The sequence below is a fragment of the Cotesia typhae genome, unplaced genomic scaffold (assembly GCF_013202065.1).
Source record: "Cotesia typhae breed Kobodo isofemale line unplaced genomic scaffold, CoteBio_Ctyphae contig_44, whole genome shotgun sequence".
NCBI classification, from domain to species: domain Eukaryota; kingdom Metazoa; phylum Arthropoda; class Insecta; order Hymenoptera; family Braconidae; genus Cotesia; species Cotesia typhae.
The window spans coordinates 6,990,496-7,008,559 of NW_027423753.1; the positions used below are offsets into that span (position 1 = coordinate 6,990,496).

The window sequence follows — 18,064 nt, forward strand, 5'->3', positions numbered from 1 at the left end:
GGTACTCAATGACGCGCGCCAAGTACGATAAAAAATTTTTTTAATTTTTAAATTTTCAACAAATTTTCTTTCAATTTTTTTAACATTATGACAGTTTCTTGGTATTTTTTTGTATTTCACTTTTTTTTGTAGAGAATGACAATTATTATATTGAGTCTTATTTTTTTGTAAAGTGCAAACATTATTGAGATGAGTTTTATGAACGTGGACTTGGCGCAATTTTTTTACAGTGAAACTGTTTTTGTTCGGATTTCACATCTTTTTGTAAAGAATGAAAATTTTTGAAACGAGTCTTATTTTTTTGTAAAGTGCTAATGTTATTGAGATGAGTTTTATGAACGTGGACTTGGCGCAATTTTTACAGTGAAACTGTTTTTATTCGGATTTATTAATAACAACAATCATTTTAGTAATAATAATGATAATGATAAACATTATTATTGCTTTCATTTTTAACATCAATTTATTATTACCGATATTAATACTTTCAGTATTATAATTACTATTATTGTTATTTTTATTATGGTTACCAATATTATTTATTGTTATTATGATATTGGTGTTAGTAAATGACGCAATATATCAAACGCATAGTCATGTTTCGTATTATCAAGAGATTAAGATTATTTGAAACCCGCTCAATTGGATGACAGTGCCACCTACAGGCAATAACCATAAGATCACAGAATGTTCACACTTTTTAATGCGAATTCCCCAGACACTGAACATCTGGTTTATCCGAAGAAAGTATAACTCATACAATGTTTGTGTGTTTAAACTGGTTAACAAATAAAATTTAATTAAAAAAATATGTTTCAAACATAAACATGGAAGGTTGTATGATAATTTGTTCTATAAAATTTTTTGTTTCATAAGATACTTTTACATTTTTAATTTCAAACGTAAACTTTTCCCGCGCAATATTAAAAATTCATGAATAAATGAATTTTTTCAGGCAAAGCTATAATCATATGAAAAGTCGTTCGTTCTTTGATTTTACAGCTCAAATTATGATAAAAAAAATTAAAGTTTTCTTTTCTCATATTAGCTAGTGGTATTAAAAAATTTAAACTGACTAATCCGCGAAAACGCCTCCGGTTTAAATCGATAACTTAAATTATCGATGGAAATTATACATTTCTTATATATACAAAGAGAATTTTGACATTTTCTTAATGAGAAAAAATTTTAATTTAGATTTAATACTGCAATACACATTAATTCAATGAAAATAACAAACAATTATTTTAGTAATAATAATGATAATGATAAATATTATTATTGCTGTCATTTTTAACATCAATTTATTATTACCGATATTATTACTTTTAGTATTATAATTAGTATTATTGTTAAAAAGTGTTCCTATGCAGAGATATCTGAATAAAAAATTATAATAGGGACAAAATTTAAGCAGTTATATTCAACGCTGTCTGAACCGAAATAATTCGGATTCATAGAACTAAACAATTTTTTCATATTTTTTCAATTAATTAATATTAGGAAAAAAAGGTATGAACTACTGTTATAATAGAAATTTAAGAAAAAGAAAGAACGTAGAATTTAAAATAAAAGTTGCAACCTCAGAAAAACGTCACGCTTACAGTAAACACAGTCGGTAGTCTGACGCTCCGTTTACAACGATATTTTTGAACGGAACTTGGTGCCAGATTCTACCGAATCTGTGGATTATTTTTTTATTTAGTATTATAATTTTAAAAATTTTTGTTTTGTTGTTTGTGCTCATTTACTTAAGTATTTTTTTAACTTTAAAAGAAGTTAGTAGTAGTTATTTTATTTAATTTCTTGTTAAGTTTAAGATAAGTTAATATATTTTAAGTATTAAGATGTCATATATACATAGAAAAAGAAAATTTCTTGAACTAAGAAAATTGTAAGGAAGACCGAAGTTATTTTGGAGCAAGAAGGAATTTTCTTGGCTTAAAAAAAATTAACTTCATTCAAGAAATTTTCAATCTTCCTTAAGATTTTTTTGATTTAAGAAAATTTACGCTTGACTTAAGACTTTCTTTCTTTCGGTGTACCTCAAGTTTTCAATTTACTTCTTTTGTAAGAAAAATACGTAAGCACTTTTAGAATTCGCAGGCCATCTTACTGATTGTACAGTCTCATCATCTATTTGGATCCATGATAAATTATGTTTAATCATCGCAACATGATGATTTTCAGAATTACCATCTTTTGAAGAGTTAAATATAGCACTTACAATAGCATAGTTTGTATTACATATTGATATTTTTGCTTTGGGTACCGATTTAATAAACCCTTTTTCCTATTTATTAATTTATTTTTTCCTTTGATGGACACATGTAACTTCACAACTAATATCTGTTGCAAGGAATTTAATGAAATTTTTGTTAGCGTTTCTTTGACTTCTATACAATTTTCACAAAATTTGAAATTAGTAAACCAATATCCAAATGATGAATCAATTAATTCTTGTAGTTCAAATGTTTTTTTCTCATCATATATTGAAACATGTAATACATTTTCTAGTATACTGTAAGAATTAGAATAATTGCATGTTTTGCATCGATCATTAATTGCTAATTTAAATTGTACTAAATTTCTAATATCACAATTATCATTACAAATTTTAAGAAATACTGATACAGGATCGTTATTTGTCATAGAATAAGGCTGCTCTATTAATGACTCTTTAATGTCACTGGACTTTAGAAGTAATTCGCGATTATTATATTTGCTAAATAAATTACTAAGTTTATTGTTGACAGATTGATACTTTAGGCCATGATTGATTAATAATGTCCTAATTATTGTATTATTAAACATACATTGAATAATTGAATTAAGACCATCGGAAACGTTATCACAGTTTTCGATACCTCGACAATCTAATAAACTAAGAGAAGCTTTTTTCGCATTTTTGCGTTCAATTTGAAAAGAATGTTCTTCAACTGCCCAAATCATGTCCCATACTTTTTGCCAACGTGTATCAGGAATTGGTATGGTAGGTAAATCAGACCTATAAATTTTTCTTAAACGATTATATTCTTTAATTGCTGAAGAGCTTGCTTTAACGGAATGAGGATCAAAATTGATTAAATGTAGTCCACGTAACTCTGTTACACGAGATAGGGCTACATAAATTTGACCAACATTAAAAATGGTGTTCCCTGCTTCAATGATGGCATTTTTTAAACTTAAACCTTGACTCTTATCAATAGTTACTGCATAACTCAAGCATAATGGAAATTGTTCTCTTACAACGAAAGCTCTTTCAAATAATTGAAATTTTACTTTAATACCATTTTAAAAATCAGCTCCTAAATTATCATTTATTATTATTATGATATTGTTGCTAGTAAATAAGACAATGCATCAAACGCATAATTACAATACGAATTATCTAAAAATTATGATTATTTGAAACCCGCTCAATCGAATAACAATGCCACCTACAGGAAATGACCAAAAGATCATAGAATGTACACACTGCTTAATGAGAATTCTCGAAATCCTGAACAACTGGTATATCCTGGTTAATAACAAACTTGAACACAAAGTTTAGTAATTATTTCAGATTCTAACAAACATGATGCCGTTGCTGTTCATGTTTTCATCGAAATAATAACTGATTACGTGAAAAGTCTTCCTGAACGTTGTAACAAGATTTATTATTTTTCTGATGGAGCTCCTCAACAATTTAAAAACTTTAAAAACTTTGTAAATTTATATTACCACGAAGATGATTTTGATATTCCTGCTGAATGGCATTTTTTGGCGACTGCCCATGGGAAAGGTCCGTGTGATGGAATCGGTGGTATTCTCAAACGACTTGCAGCGAGAGCAAGTCTTCAACTCGCGGTAGACAAACAAATAACGACACCAGAAGAACTTTTTGAATGGGCTTCTGCACCGGATAACTTGCCGAATATTATAGTGAAGTTTTCCCCAGAAGAAGATTATGACACAGCAGTAAATGATTTAAATGATCGATTTTTGAAAACGAAACCGATTACAGGAACTCAACAACTACATTGTATAATTCCGGACAAAAATGGTTGTTTACTAGTTAAAAACTTTTCGAATTCGAATGAACACAGAATTTGTAAAATATTTAAACGACAGAGAGAAAAGTAATTAATTTTAGCTGCATCAATTATTGATCTTACTAATTACAGTCATCGATGAAGCCTCTAAATTGTGAATGTAATGCCGTAAAATCGTTGAATTGTATTTATCTCATTATATAAATAAAATTTATGAAAAAAAATTTATTTTCCATTTTTGAAAATTTAACAATATTTTTTCAATTGAATAAAAAAAATAGAAAGAGAAATCGGCCCAATCTGGGTTCTACAGGGATAACTGTAGAATTGATTAAAGTTTATTTTAGAAAAAAAAAATTAAAAAAAAAAAATGTCGAACTTCGAAAAATCATTGATTTTTGTCAAAAAACTGAAAAATTCCATATGTATTGACTTACAAAAATTTTTTAATATTTTTTATCGGAAAGTACATCTAAAAACAAAAATTTAAAAAAAAAAAAGGTACCTAAATGTTTAGTTTTGAAAAAGTTATGGCTATTTGAAAATAAAAAAGCCATTTTTTTGAAAAATTCATAACTTTTTTGGAGTTAGGTAAAAAAATTCAAAAAAATTCTGAGAACCGTTTTTTATAGGGTAGAAAAGGATGGAAAACTTTCGGCCAAATCGAAAAGGGTCGGGGTCAAAAGTGGTCGATTTGGCATGGAATACCCCATAGATATTATATAATTGCATACTTACTGTATATTTTTTTTCTCTCTTCTTCCTCTGTCTCTCTTCAGTTTAAAGAGACAAATATAGATTTACACTAATTACTACTATGACTACTTAAATATAATAAATAAACGTAAAACAAAAAGAAATTCCAATTAAAATTTTTTTTATTTAAAATTGCCCTATTAAATACACTCTAAGGAAAAAAGAGAAATCGAAAAAAAAAATAATTTAAAAAAAATCGATAGGACAATTTCTTTTACTCTTCGCTTATACATCGTAAGCAGAAAGGAGACCTTGCGGATGGCGCCAAGCGGGGTGAAAACAGTCCTCTGTTGAATGGACCAAGACACCAAACTTCCCCTCCTGCATCCACCGAATACCCAAAAAGTCGAAATCATCCCGCTGTGGGTGGGTGAATTTGAGCCTGTTCCGGAACCAAGCACACTTATTTTGCGCTTTCTCCGAACGCCGTTTTTGAATTGCGTCAATGGACACATGTCCATTCAGTCGCAAGAGCCCCGAAAGCGAAAAAAAAAAAAAAAACTTACCGGAAGAACGCGATGGCGCGACTCCTCGTGTAGTCGGAGGAACTTCTGAATAAGGCCCTCTAACAACCGGACAGACGACAACCGGGTGATAAAACCACCCCACAGGTCGCGGCCAAGGTCGGTCAGATCCTTGACCATCGATATCCATATGAAGATATCGAACATGTTTTATAACAAAATAAAAGAAAAATTTAATAAAAAAAAAAAAAAAATTTTATTATTAATGAAAGATAAGTGTTTACTTACTCTGGCGGAGTCGCAGGAATCGTACCGACGACACATTTTTTATATATATATAAAAAGGAAAAAAAAAAGTTTTCAAAGATGACTGACAGGAGAACGGGCGGTGATCGTCACAGGAACACTCGAAGTACTGATACAGAAGTAAAAGAAAGAAAAACCCAAGACGTTAGACAGTAAGAAAAATCCCACCACCGGAAAAGAAAAAACATCCCCATCCGGGCAAAATGCGCAAACATCGTAAAACAACTCAAACAACCAAAGCATAGAAGATGCGCGGAAACTACCCCACCCTTACATATAAATTGTAACGCGTCTCTTTCTCAAATAAATTTTTTTTATAACAAAAAGTAAAAGACAGATAATGAATAATTTTTTTTTTATATATAAAAAATTTTTATATATATATAAAAATATTAGATAAACAATGAAATATAATACTAATAAAGTTAACTAATAACAGAAAAGGAATTAATTCAACAAATCATGTAATGTAGGTTCATACATACGTAAGTGAACGTACATAAATGAAATTCTTTAAAAAAAAAATAACGATAAAATAGAAAAGAAAAAAGAAATCAGCAACTGCAAACACGTGGTGACAAATTTTTTTTATTCTCGAAAATTCCCTTTTCCTTCTGCCAAAATTCCTGTCCTTTCAAATAGATAAATAAAATTTTTAAGACAAACACCATAAAACAACAATAAATAAACTTAAAATAAAAAAAATATATGACGAGAAACCAATTTTTTTTCAGAAAAATAACGACATACTTTTTCTTACAGGAAACATTGAATAAAATTATCATATTGTAATAAAAATACTCAAATTGAAGAAAATCAAATTTATATAATTTAAAAAAATATGTTAAAAAGATAGATAAATAATTTACTTATGCCAAAGTTACTAACAGAAAACAATTTTTCGAGAAAAATACAAGAAACTAAATTTTGAAAAATAAATTCAATTAATAAATTTAAATTAATAGAAATTTAAAATTCATCACTATATGAATAACTAAAATTATCGATGAAAAGTTTAAATTAGATAAAAATTTAAAAGAATATAAACGCATAGTAACGTAGCTAAGATTCGCCGACTTAATAGAATATATGAGCTAGGCATAATAATTTAATCAAATTATTAAATAATAATCAAATAAAATTATTAAATAATAACAAAAAAAAAATTTTTTTTTTCTTCAAAAAAAATTTTTTTTTAAAGACAGCTAGAAAAACAGAAATATATACCGGCGTAATAAATCACAAAGATAACGCAAATGTATCGACATAGGGGATTCAAAGGTAAAAGATACGCGTAAATTTAGACGTAAAACTACAATTGTTCAGGTAGAGAATTAACAAACGCTAACCATAATATTAATTATAGTCACGTATAAATAATAAAGAACATATAAAATAGCTTACAAAAATTTTTTTTAAATTGTTTGAGAAATAATCATCGCACTGATCAATGCCACAGAGGTAATTGTTTCAAGTGTGGAAAAGTGCATCTTACGATACTACACTTGGAAAAAGGAATTACAAAGAATGAAGAAAAAGAAGATTGACTCTTGGCGTCATCAAGCCCGAAAACCAACAGCGTCGTTCTTCTAAATAGAGGTAAAATTGAAGAAATAATGGTTACTGCACTAATAAATATACTAGACAAAAACAATCAACCTATTCGCTGTCGGACGTTAGTTGACACCGCAGCTACATCAAATTTAATTACGGAAAACTTAGTAAAATCGTTAGGACTTCAGAAACAAAAATATTCTATAGCTGTTGGTGGACTCGGTGATATACAAACGTCAACTTCATTCAAACTGAAAGCAATAATTCAATCAAGATTTAATAATTTTGAAAGACATTTGGAACTCTATACGGTTCCAGAAATCACAAAACAACATCCTAATAATTACATTGATAAATGCAAATTAAAAATATCAGAAAAAATCAATCTAGCGGATCCAACATTTAATGTACCAGGTAATATTGACCTTCTCATTGGGGCTGGACCAGCTTTATCATCATTCATTCCTGGACAAAAAGATATGTCAGAACCAGAGAGCCAAGATTTATTTGTACAAAACACACAATTCGGTTGGGTCATCGGCGGAGCAATATCAATAAATCATAAGTCTGAAAATTACAAAACAATACAAAAGGATATTACATGCCATATTACCACAATGCAAGCACTTCAACAACTCACCAAGACATGGGCAATAGAAGAAGGACCAAAAATTAAACATTTATCTGAGGAAGAAAAGGCATTTGAACATCATTATAAAACCCATACAACTCGCAACAAGGATGGAAGTAATGTCGTGGCTCTTCCATTAAACTCCAAGCAATTACTATTAGGAGAGACTCGAACAAGAGCTCTCAATCGATTTAAATCATTAGAAAACAAATTCAAAAGGAATTCTGAGTTGGCAAAACAATACAAAAACATTATACAAGAATACCTCGACTTAGAACATATGGAACTATCATACAATACAGTAGGTGAAGAAGGATTTTACCTCCATCACCATGCAGTCATGAAAGAATCAAGCAACACAACTAAAGTACGAATCGTCTTCGATGGATCGGTAAAATCTAGCACAGGATTATCATTAAACGATACATTATTAACAGGAGCTACTCTACAAAAACCGTTATTCAATCATCTGATTCGTTTCAGAATGCATCCAATTATACTAGTTGGTGACATTTAAAAAATGTTTCGGTACGTGTGGGTGAAACCACAGGATCAAAAATATCTCAAACTTATCTGGAGGAATGAATCAGGAGTAATCAAAGACTACCAACTAACCATCGACTCATTTGGTACAACATCAGCAACTTTTTTAGCGGTCCGTACACTAGAACAAGTAGCTGAAGACGAAAAACAAGATTTTCCTGAAGCAGCAGAGATCGTCAAGGAAGGATTCTATGTCGATGACTTGATTGCAGGAATGAAATCAATTGTCAAGGCAATAAAAATTAGAAACGATTTGACACAACTCTTAGAAAGAGGTGGATTTAAGATCAGACAATGGGCTTCAAATGAACCAAAGGTGCTTGAAGGATTACCAGAAGAGCACATAAATAAAAATTTACACATTGAGGTAGATCCAATGATCAAAACTCTTGGCATATCTTGGCAAACACAGTCAGATATGCTAATTTATAAATTAAACAAACTGCCAGTCAAAGTAACCATGAGAGTTATCTTAGATGAAATTGCGAAAATCTTTGACCCTCTGGGATTATTAGGACCACTTATTCTAGCTGCTAGACTGATTCTACAAGAATGCTGGCGTCAAGAAGTTACTTGGGATCAAGAATTACCGCATGATATTTTAAATGCATGGCAGACTTTTACTACAGAGTTCAATCAGATTCCAGAAATAAGCTATAAACGATCACTTGTACTGGTAGATACCTGTGATATTCAATTACATGGATTTGCAGATGCCAGTGAAAAGGCTTACGGATCATGTATATACTTGAGAAGAGTTACTACTTCAGGTGAAATACAGGTAAATCTCCTATGCGCTAAAACCAAGGTCGCACCACTACAAACCCAAACATTAGCAAGATTAGAGTTGTGTGCAGCTTTAATGCTCGCTAATCTTTACGAAACAATAAGAGAAATACTACCTGTTAAATTATCGAATATCACAATGTGGTCTGATTCAACCATCACACTCAATTGGATAAAAACTCCTCCTTATCAACTAAAAACATTTGTTGCCAATCGAGTATCCGAAATACCAGCCAAGACACCAATTACCAGCTGGAGTCACATAAAATCGGAAGACAATCCTGCAGATGTCTGTTCAAGAGGACAAACACCGTAGGAATTTATAAAAAATTCACTATGGACCAATGGGCCAAATTGATCATTAAAACCAGAAAGTCAATAGCCAAATTCTATCATGTCTACTGTCGCAGAAGATAATGAAAGGAAAAAATTGACTTGTCTCACAGCCTGCGTAAAATCAGAGAAATTAGATGACTCATTCATAGAATTCTCTAGTACACCAACTAATCTCCATCGTGCTACAGCACGCCTGTTACATTTTGGAAAGAATAACAAGTTTACTGGTGATTATACTCTAGAGGAATTCCATCATGCAGAATTCAAAATTGTAAGGTTAGTTCAGACTATTAATTTTGCAAAAGATATACATAATTTAAAACATAAACAAAATATACATGAAAACAGTAAATTGAAACTGTTGAGTCCATACTTGGATGAAGAAGGAATATTACGAGTTGGCGGACGATTGAATCATGCTAATATATCGTTTGATCAAAAACATCCAATTATTCTATCTCAATCTCATCCATACACCAAGTTAATTATTGAAGAAGCTCATATAAAACACTTTCATGCTGGTCCATAAACAACATTGTATGCAGTAAGTAGAAAATTCTCGCCATTAAACAGTCGGAATGAAGTTAAACGAGTCACTGCGTACGCTGCATAAAGGCAAAACCAAAAACAGCTACTTATACAATGGGAGAATTACCTAGAGAACGAGTCATTCAAACCCGATCATTCATTCATACTGGTGTGGATTACTGTGATCCCTTCTATATTAAAGAGAAAAAATATCGTAATCATGGAAAGATTAAGGTATACATAGCTATGTTTGTTTGTCTGGCGGTCAAGGCTACCCATTTTGAAGTAGTCAGCGATCTCACCAGTGATGGCTTCATCGCAGCATTAAGAGGATTTATTTCTCGTCGTGAAAAATATCACAGCATACATTCCGATAACGGTACTAACTTCTTTGGTGCCAATAATCAATTAAAAGAAATTTATCAGCAGCTAAACTCTGAAGAACATCGAGAAAAAGTACAACGGTACCTAGCGAACGAAGGTATAAAATGGAAATTTATACCTGCACGGTCTCCCAATTTTGGTGAATTGTGGAAAGCAGCTATAAAATGTTTTAAAAATCATCTGGTCAGAATTGTAGGAGATACTCTGGTTACGTTTGAAGAATTAAATACACTCGCTATAAAAATCGAAGCCATCTTTCATTCAAGACCATTAACCGCCAGTTCATCAGATCCAAATTATCCAATACCTATCACGCCAGGGAACTTTTTAATTGGCGATTCATTAACCAGTATACATGATTGAAATTGGCCTGATGTACCATTCAATGGATTATCTTCATGGCAACTGATTCAAAAACTGAAACAAGCTTTCTGGAATCGGTAGCATAAAGAATATATCAATAGACTTAATATGCGACATAAATGGCAAAAAAGCTCATGAAATTAAAGAGGGTACTGTTGTCATAATCAAAGAAGATAATGCACGGCCACTTCATTGGCCGATTGGCCAGGTCATCCAAACGCATCCAGGGTCAGATGGAATCATCCGAACAGTAACCATCAAAACTTCACGGGGAGTGATCGATCGCAACGTCAGAAGATTAGCCATTTAAATACCAAATGATAATAAAGCCAATGAATCTAATTGATCAATAACTTTCTCAAGGTGGGCAAGATGTTCGAGACCGAGACAAATAACTAACAGACGTATGGTAAAATAAAATTTTTGTTAAATACAAAATTTTTATAACTTTCAAAACATCTGCAAAACAACTGTACAAGAAAATTCTCTCACGCTCTTAAATTTATGATTTTACAAACATTTTCGTATTTTTAAAAATATTTTATTTTATTTATTTTAGACTCTACAAAATTTAAGAAAAGATTTTACGTTAATCCTTTACTTTCACTTTTTTTATCTAAGTAGATGTCTATTACTTCATATTTGGAACCCCCATAAAAATTATTTATGACCTCAGTAAAGAGCATGAGATGAAATAAGTCCCACGCTAACTGACCCTTTTGGACCACTAACGCTATCTCACTCTGTCAAAGCATGTTTCTCTATCTAAATTTGTCACCTCTACTATCGACATATAGACAACACCCTTTAAAACGCCTACAACTTTTCTTAACCAATCAAGAAACGTAAAAACATCCCTTCTTAAATACAGTGACTTAGACAGTCAGAAAGGAACTTAAACTTTGACAAAATTACAACCAGTCTACCGATAACCGTAAAACAGTATACATACAAACGGAACGTCTTCGCGAACGTCTTGCTCCCAAAACTTTAAATTCAATTTCACTATTTTATGTAATAAATTTGTATTAGTTAATCTTCGTTAATTTTTTATAAATAAAGAAATTAAATTAATATATTCGTTAATCCTTAAATCAAAAATGAATTAAAAAGAACATCAACACAAATAAAAAACCCCCCAACAAATTGTCGTAAACATCTCTAGGCGATACCCCGAGTAAGGGTCGGGGTTTTTTATTGAGACATGAAAATAATTTTGTAAAAATAATTTTTAAAATATTTGCAGAATCACAAACATATTTTGAGGGTATTTCATTTTCTTCTACATTTAAATATAATTTATCACTGTCTGCAAAAAAATATCCAATTCTTCTATAATCTAACGCCAAATCTTTTGTATGTGGAATTAAATTCAATGAAGAGAAAAATATTTTATTTTCTAAATCGTTTGAATTTGTATTTACCATTTTTGTTTAAGGCCATTTTGTAAGGGTGCCTCCCACTTTTTTTAAAAATAAAGTGGCGCCGCCTGGTGACCAGAACCGGTACTAAAAAATCCCTAGCGCGTTAAAATCTTCTAAATTAAAATAAAATTATAAAGAATTGATGAATATTAATAAAATTAATTTTAAAAATAATTAAAAAAATATTTTGATATTTTAAAATTAAAAAAAGGTTTTTAAAAATGAGAAAATCCGTAAAACTCGTGATTTATAATTACGTTGACCTTGAGCTGTCAATGTCGTATTTATTTTTAAGATATTATTAAAAAATAATGAAGACATTGATTTAAAAAACCAACGAATTTCGGATTTTGCAAGTATTTAAAAATATATTAAAAATTACTTACAGTTATTATCATCACACAATTGGATGTAATTTCAATAATAAATTTTATGTTGACGTTTGACATTTAGTAACTTTTTTGGTCAGATGTAAACATTAGGCTTGTATTCGTTTTGCGCATGTCCGATACACAGGAGCCGCAGCGGGAAAATTCAACTGAATGGAATTCTTTATTTTTAATCTAAGTGACACATTTGCATAAAAAATTATTGTCCCAACATAACAATTACAGCATAATAATAATATTAATAATGACTATTTATGAAATAAAAAATGAAAAATTATTGTTAAAATAAATTCACACGTTTCGATTTGATAAACATGAATTTCTTTTGAAAAATATTAATTACAAAAATTTTTTTTCTACTCTATCAGTAGATCGATATTAAAACAAGCTGACATTTACATTTAATTATAATAAAAAAATAAAAAGACCATTCAGCAGTCGGAATGGAAGTAAATTTACCATGTTGAATTTTAAAAATTTCTGTTCATACTTATTTCAGTACAAAAACTTTTTTATTTCCCGCTAAGAAAAATTAAAAATTTTTTAAAATTCGGGAAATTATTGGTTTTATCCCGTTTTGCGAACAATCTAGTTTTCATCAGATCTCGACGTTTTGAGTTCCTAGGAGGCTTTCCTGACTATTCCTGCGATGGTGGGATCTATCGCGTAAACTTCTATCAGACTTTTGAGTTCGAAGAGCTCAAAAGCATAGAAAAGACAACTCTTTGAGCTCAGAGAACCAAAACCTGAAAATCAAATACTTGAAGCTATATATAAAATAGAATTGACTATAACTATTGTTGCTCAATAATAATATTTTTATTAATTTATTTGTATAATATTTGTATTTATTTATTTAGCTGTGTAAATATAAAAATTAGTGTTATTTCCAGAAGACAAATTATGTTTTGAATTATCTTCATCAAAATCTTTTTGCAAGTTGGTTGAATGTTTTAATTTTTTATAACATTGGTTCACCACTTGAAAAATCTCATTTTTTAACTTTCTTTTCTGGCCTCCATTCTTCCCTCTTTTACATTGTACTCCAGCTGTAAAATAATAATTTTTTTTTTTATAAGATATATATATATATATTAGGGTGTGCCAAAATGTAACTTCCTTGATGGACCTTATAAAATAGGAATTTTCAGTTCCGCTATTGAAATCAGCTGTGTTTAGGCCTTTCCTAAGATATTTTGGGGTAAGACGATAGATTTTATTTTCATATAATTTTTTAGCAGAAGGTTTAATTGGGCACTTCCGGCGAAAATTTGAATTTTCAGCGGAAGTGCCCTAACTAAGCTCCAGTTAAAAAATTCTATGAAAATCAAATTTATCGTCTTACCCCAAAATATCTTAGGAAAGGCCTAAACACAGCTGATTTCAAAAGCGGAACTGAAAATTCCAATTTTATAAGGTCCATCAAGGAAGTTACATTTTGGCACACCCTAATATATATATATATATATATATATATATATATATATATATATATATATATATATATATATATATATATATATATATAAATATATATATATTAGGGTGATTCAAAAAAAAAAAGAATATTTTTTTTTCGTTTGGTACTCTGAAAAATAGGTTCCTAGACACCTCTAAGAAAGCCTCTCCAAGCATGAGTTCTTAATTGTAACGGGAAGGTCCTCCTTCTTACAGTTTTCTATTTTTTCTTATTATCAGATAGAAAAATTTATATCTCGCTTCCAACTACTTGAAAAAATATCTTGTTCCTTAGATTTTGTAGGAAATTGAATGCTCTACAAAAAAGGTCTCTTACGATTTTTCGTAAACCCAACCGTTTAAAAGATATTAACGGTTAAAGTTTGATTATTTTTGGGAAAATTTTTTTATTTCTTATGAATTTTATAACTTAATGAAAAAAAATCATTATGAATGATGAAACTCATAGTTTTGTAGGAAATTTACTGCTCTATAAAAATGGTCTCTTATGATTTTTCGATCAAGTTGAGCGTTTACGAGATATTCATCGTCAAACATCAATGCATATCAATTTTTCTAGTTTTTGATCAATAATTCGAAAAATTTCAATTTATTCTGTGAGTTTCAAGGAAATTTAGACAAATTTAAGTTTCTATGAATAGAAATATGTTATGAACTATTTTTTTAATTAGTTTTTTTAGTCTTGGACATGTTTGATTACATTTGATTACATTAAAACAAAAAATTAGTGCATTTTTTTAAATATATAATTCAATTTAGTGTGTTTCACATGTGTTTCACTTTTTTATCGAAGAATTTATTTATTTAATTATCAACTGCCATATAATTTTCAATATTTTCAACATAACGGTACACTTTTACTGTAAATAATTTCCTCTATTGCAGTTTGGGTAGTTTTTTCGATGTTCTTTGATAATTTGCAATAAGTATTGGAATTGCTCTTCATTTTTGTCAAGCATTGATTATACTCACTAACTAATGCAACAGCTCGTTCTGCTGAATCATTAACAACTTTCAATTGGTTAAAGTATTCTTTATTTTCAATGTAACTGTCATTAGTAGGCCACGATTCAATATCTTTATCAAGGAAGTCATATGGTAAATCAAAGATTTTAAAGAGATTTAAAGACTTTTTAGAAACAAAGTCACTCAGACTTTTTGCGTTAATGAATTCAAATCGTTTTTATCAATTATAAATTTTTAGCTTTAGAATCTGTACCGTTACGAGTATTAACAGCTCCAACAATATTTTTTTACTTCCAATGAAACGGTATCGTCAAATAATGATAAAATGGCAAGTTCATCACTTAAATACCATAAATGCAAAATCATTTTTTCACAAGTTGCTGAAGAAATCAATGAATTGATATTTTTGTACTCGAATAAATTTTTCAAAAACTGCAAGTCATGATTAGCAGCAGTTGTTGCAGAAGTTGATGAAAACCAAGCTTTTAAATACAGTGTAACTATAAATATACAAATTTGCCGAAGACCGTCCAATTCTTTATTAGAAAGTTTAAATTCATTTCTGAATAGAAACATTTTTAAACTGTAAATTGCCTTCGCCATCCACTTTCATATTTCATTTTTTTTATCCAAAATGATATCAGCAACAACAGTATCTTCAATTCCAGATTTATAATTAGTTTTATTTATTTCATCCCATGATTTTTTAAATCTTCCGAACATTGGTACGTTTGGCCCAGATGACACAGGCCAATATCCTTCAAATGCACTTCTCAATATGATCTCAAAAATGTGGTGACGACATGGTAACCAGATTAACTCTCTTCCCAAAGTCTTTTCAATTGCCTTACATGTACCGTTATGAATTCCTGTATAAAGAAAATAGATAACTATCGTTAAATTTAATATTTTCAACAAATTGTAGATTATATTTAAAATCCAAATGAGTAAATAATTCTCAATAATTTCAAAAGTGAAATTCAGTAAGCAATAAAAATTAAACTAGAACGTTAATAATTAAATATTTTTTAGATTAAATTATCATTGATAAGTTACCTGTATTAACTGCCGTCGTGTCAAAACACATCGCCTTAACATAATTAGTAATACCCCATTCACTCAATGTCGATAAAATGGCTGATGTTTGATTGTCTGCCGTCCCAGAATTCATTTTTGGAACCCCAAGTAATTGTTCGGTACCAAATGCAGTTAAAATAACTGGTAGCCGTTCCACAGATTTTGATCCAACAAGGTCATTCAGCATTTTTCCGTCCCAATGCACAACGTATTTATCGTGTGTCTTAAAGTTGTCATTAAGTCCTTTAGCAATGTCTTCTCTTTGAAGCATACGAGCTCGTTGAATTGAACTATAACTGAGCGTTGTATCTTCAATTTTAATACCTACTGCTAGTAAAACCGGAGCAATAATAAACATCGCATTTCTACTGCTGACATTAGCTCGGTCGAGTCCAAAAATGACTTCAGGAGTTAAGACATCAAGTTTTGCTTGTTTTGTCGGAATTGGAGGTTCATACTCTGAATCAGATCCAAAATTTGTAACTCCACTTAATGTATACGTAGAGAACGACTCTGATTTTTCACTTGGAACAATCGCATGACTGGTAGACGGTTGATCTAAGTCTGGAATAAGATCTGTTTTATAAATTAAACGAAGAAAATGTATAGAATTTATTCATTTTGATGACAAATAATTAAGAAAGGACTCCAAAAATTGTTTAGTCAAATGTCATCTAGTCATCTATGAAAAGTTACACTACTACCTGACTTTATAATAATTAAATATCTCAGATACTTACTACTCTCATCTATTCCCATCATAGTTGTGGTTAAGTTTGATACAGGTACATTATTAGAAAGAATCTCTTTATGGGTACCGAATTTTTGATCCAAATACAACTTTCTAATATTATCATCAAGCACTTTTAAGGATTTTTCGCTCACAATGTCGAATAATTGTTCAAGATCAGTCTGAAATTTCATTTCCTTTTGGTTTTGCGCTGAATTCTTTTTATCGAAATTTTTTTGTAATTTTAACCATTGACTGTGATAGCGAAGAAATTTTTGACTGCATTAGGAGCTCCACTAGTTGGAATCTGATTTTTTCTCCACAGTTCAATAACTTGGTCAACTGAATTTTTAGCACTTTGTTTGATTGAATACTTTAAAATTTTAAGTTGGTAGAAAAACACACGCATAACCTCTTTCACTTTTGGTAACTTACGTTCCGAAATTCTTTGTAGAGGTATTCCGATAAAACGTATTTCTTTATTCATTGTAGGTTAATTGATGATAAATAAATTTATGTGATGATTATAAGACTTATTTAAAATGAATTATTTTATTACGTATTCAAGATGATCAGTATTAGGAACACTGAAAATACGGTATTAAATGGGTAGATACTGAAGATAGTTGAGAGTAAAAAACATAGATGGCGTTAGTTTCAGAAGACAAACAGAAGAAGAAATGGAATTCAAAACAAAAATCCCCTCGAACGAAAATTTTATGTATATTTTGTGAAAAACAATTTAAAAATACGCACTGAACAAATTTCATAATAATAAATGACAACGCGATTAAGATTTTAAATTATTAAAGATAAAATTAAAAAAAAATATTATTAGAATAAAAACTTTCAAATGAATTTTTGAACAGAAAACATCTATAGGAGTTGCTTTTATAATAAAAACTCAAATTTGTCTAAATTTCCTTGAAACTCACAGAATAAATTGAAATGTTTCGAATTATTGATCAAAAACTAGAAAAATTGATATGCATTGATGTTTGACGATGAATATCTCGTAAACGCTCAACTTGATCGAAAAATCATAAGAGACCATTTTTATAGAGCAGTAAATTTCCTACAAAACTATGAGTTTCATCATTCATAATGATTTTTTTCATTGAGTTATAAAATTCATAAGAAATAAAAAATTTTCCAAAAATAATCAAACTTTAACCGTTAATATCTTTTAAACGGTTGGGTTTACGAAAAAAATCGTAAGAGACCTTTTTGTAGAGCATTCAATTTCCTACAAAATCTAAGGAACAAGATATTTTTTCAAGTAGTTGGAAGCGAGATATAAATTTTTCTATCTGA

General features: G+C 29.8%; 1 protein-coding gene across 1 annotated transcript; it reads right to left on the reverse strand.

The window, feature by feature from the left end:
• Positions 1-11,767: 11,767 nt before the first annotated feature.
• On the reverse strand, positions 11,768-17,818 carry LOC141528829 (uncharacterized). The gene is made up of 4 exons (XM_074245081.1): positions 16,761-17,818; positions 16,000-16,584; positions 15,691-15,812; positions 11,768-11,773 (listed from the first exon to the last, which is right to left on the reverse strand). The coding sequence occupies exons 1-4, from the start codon at positions 16,942-16,944 to the stop codon at positions 11,768-11,770; spliced, it is 897 nt and encodes a 298-aa protein (XP_074101182.1). The 5' UTR covers positions 16,945-17,818.
• Between the last annotated feature and the right edge of the window lie 246 nt (positions 17,819-18,064).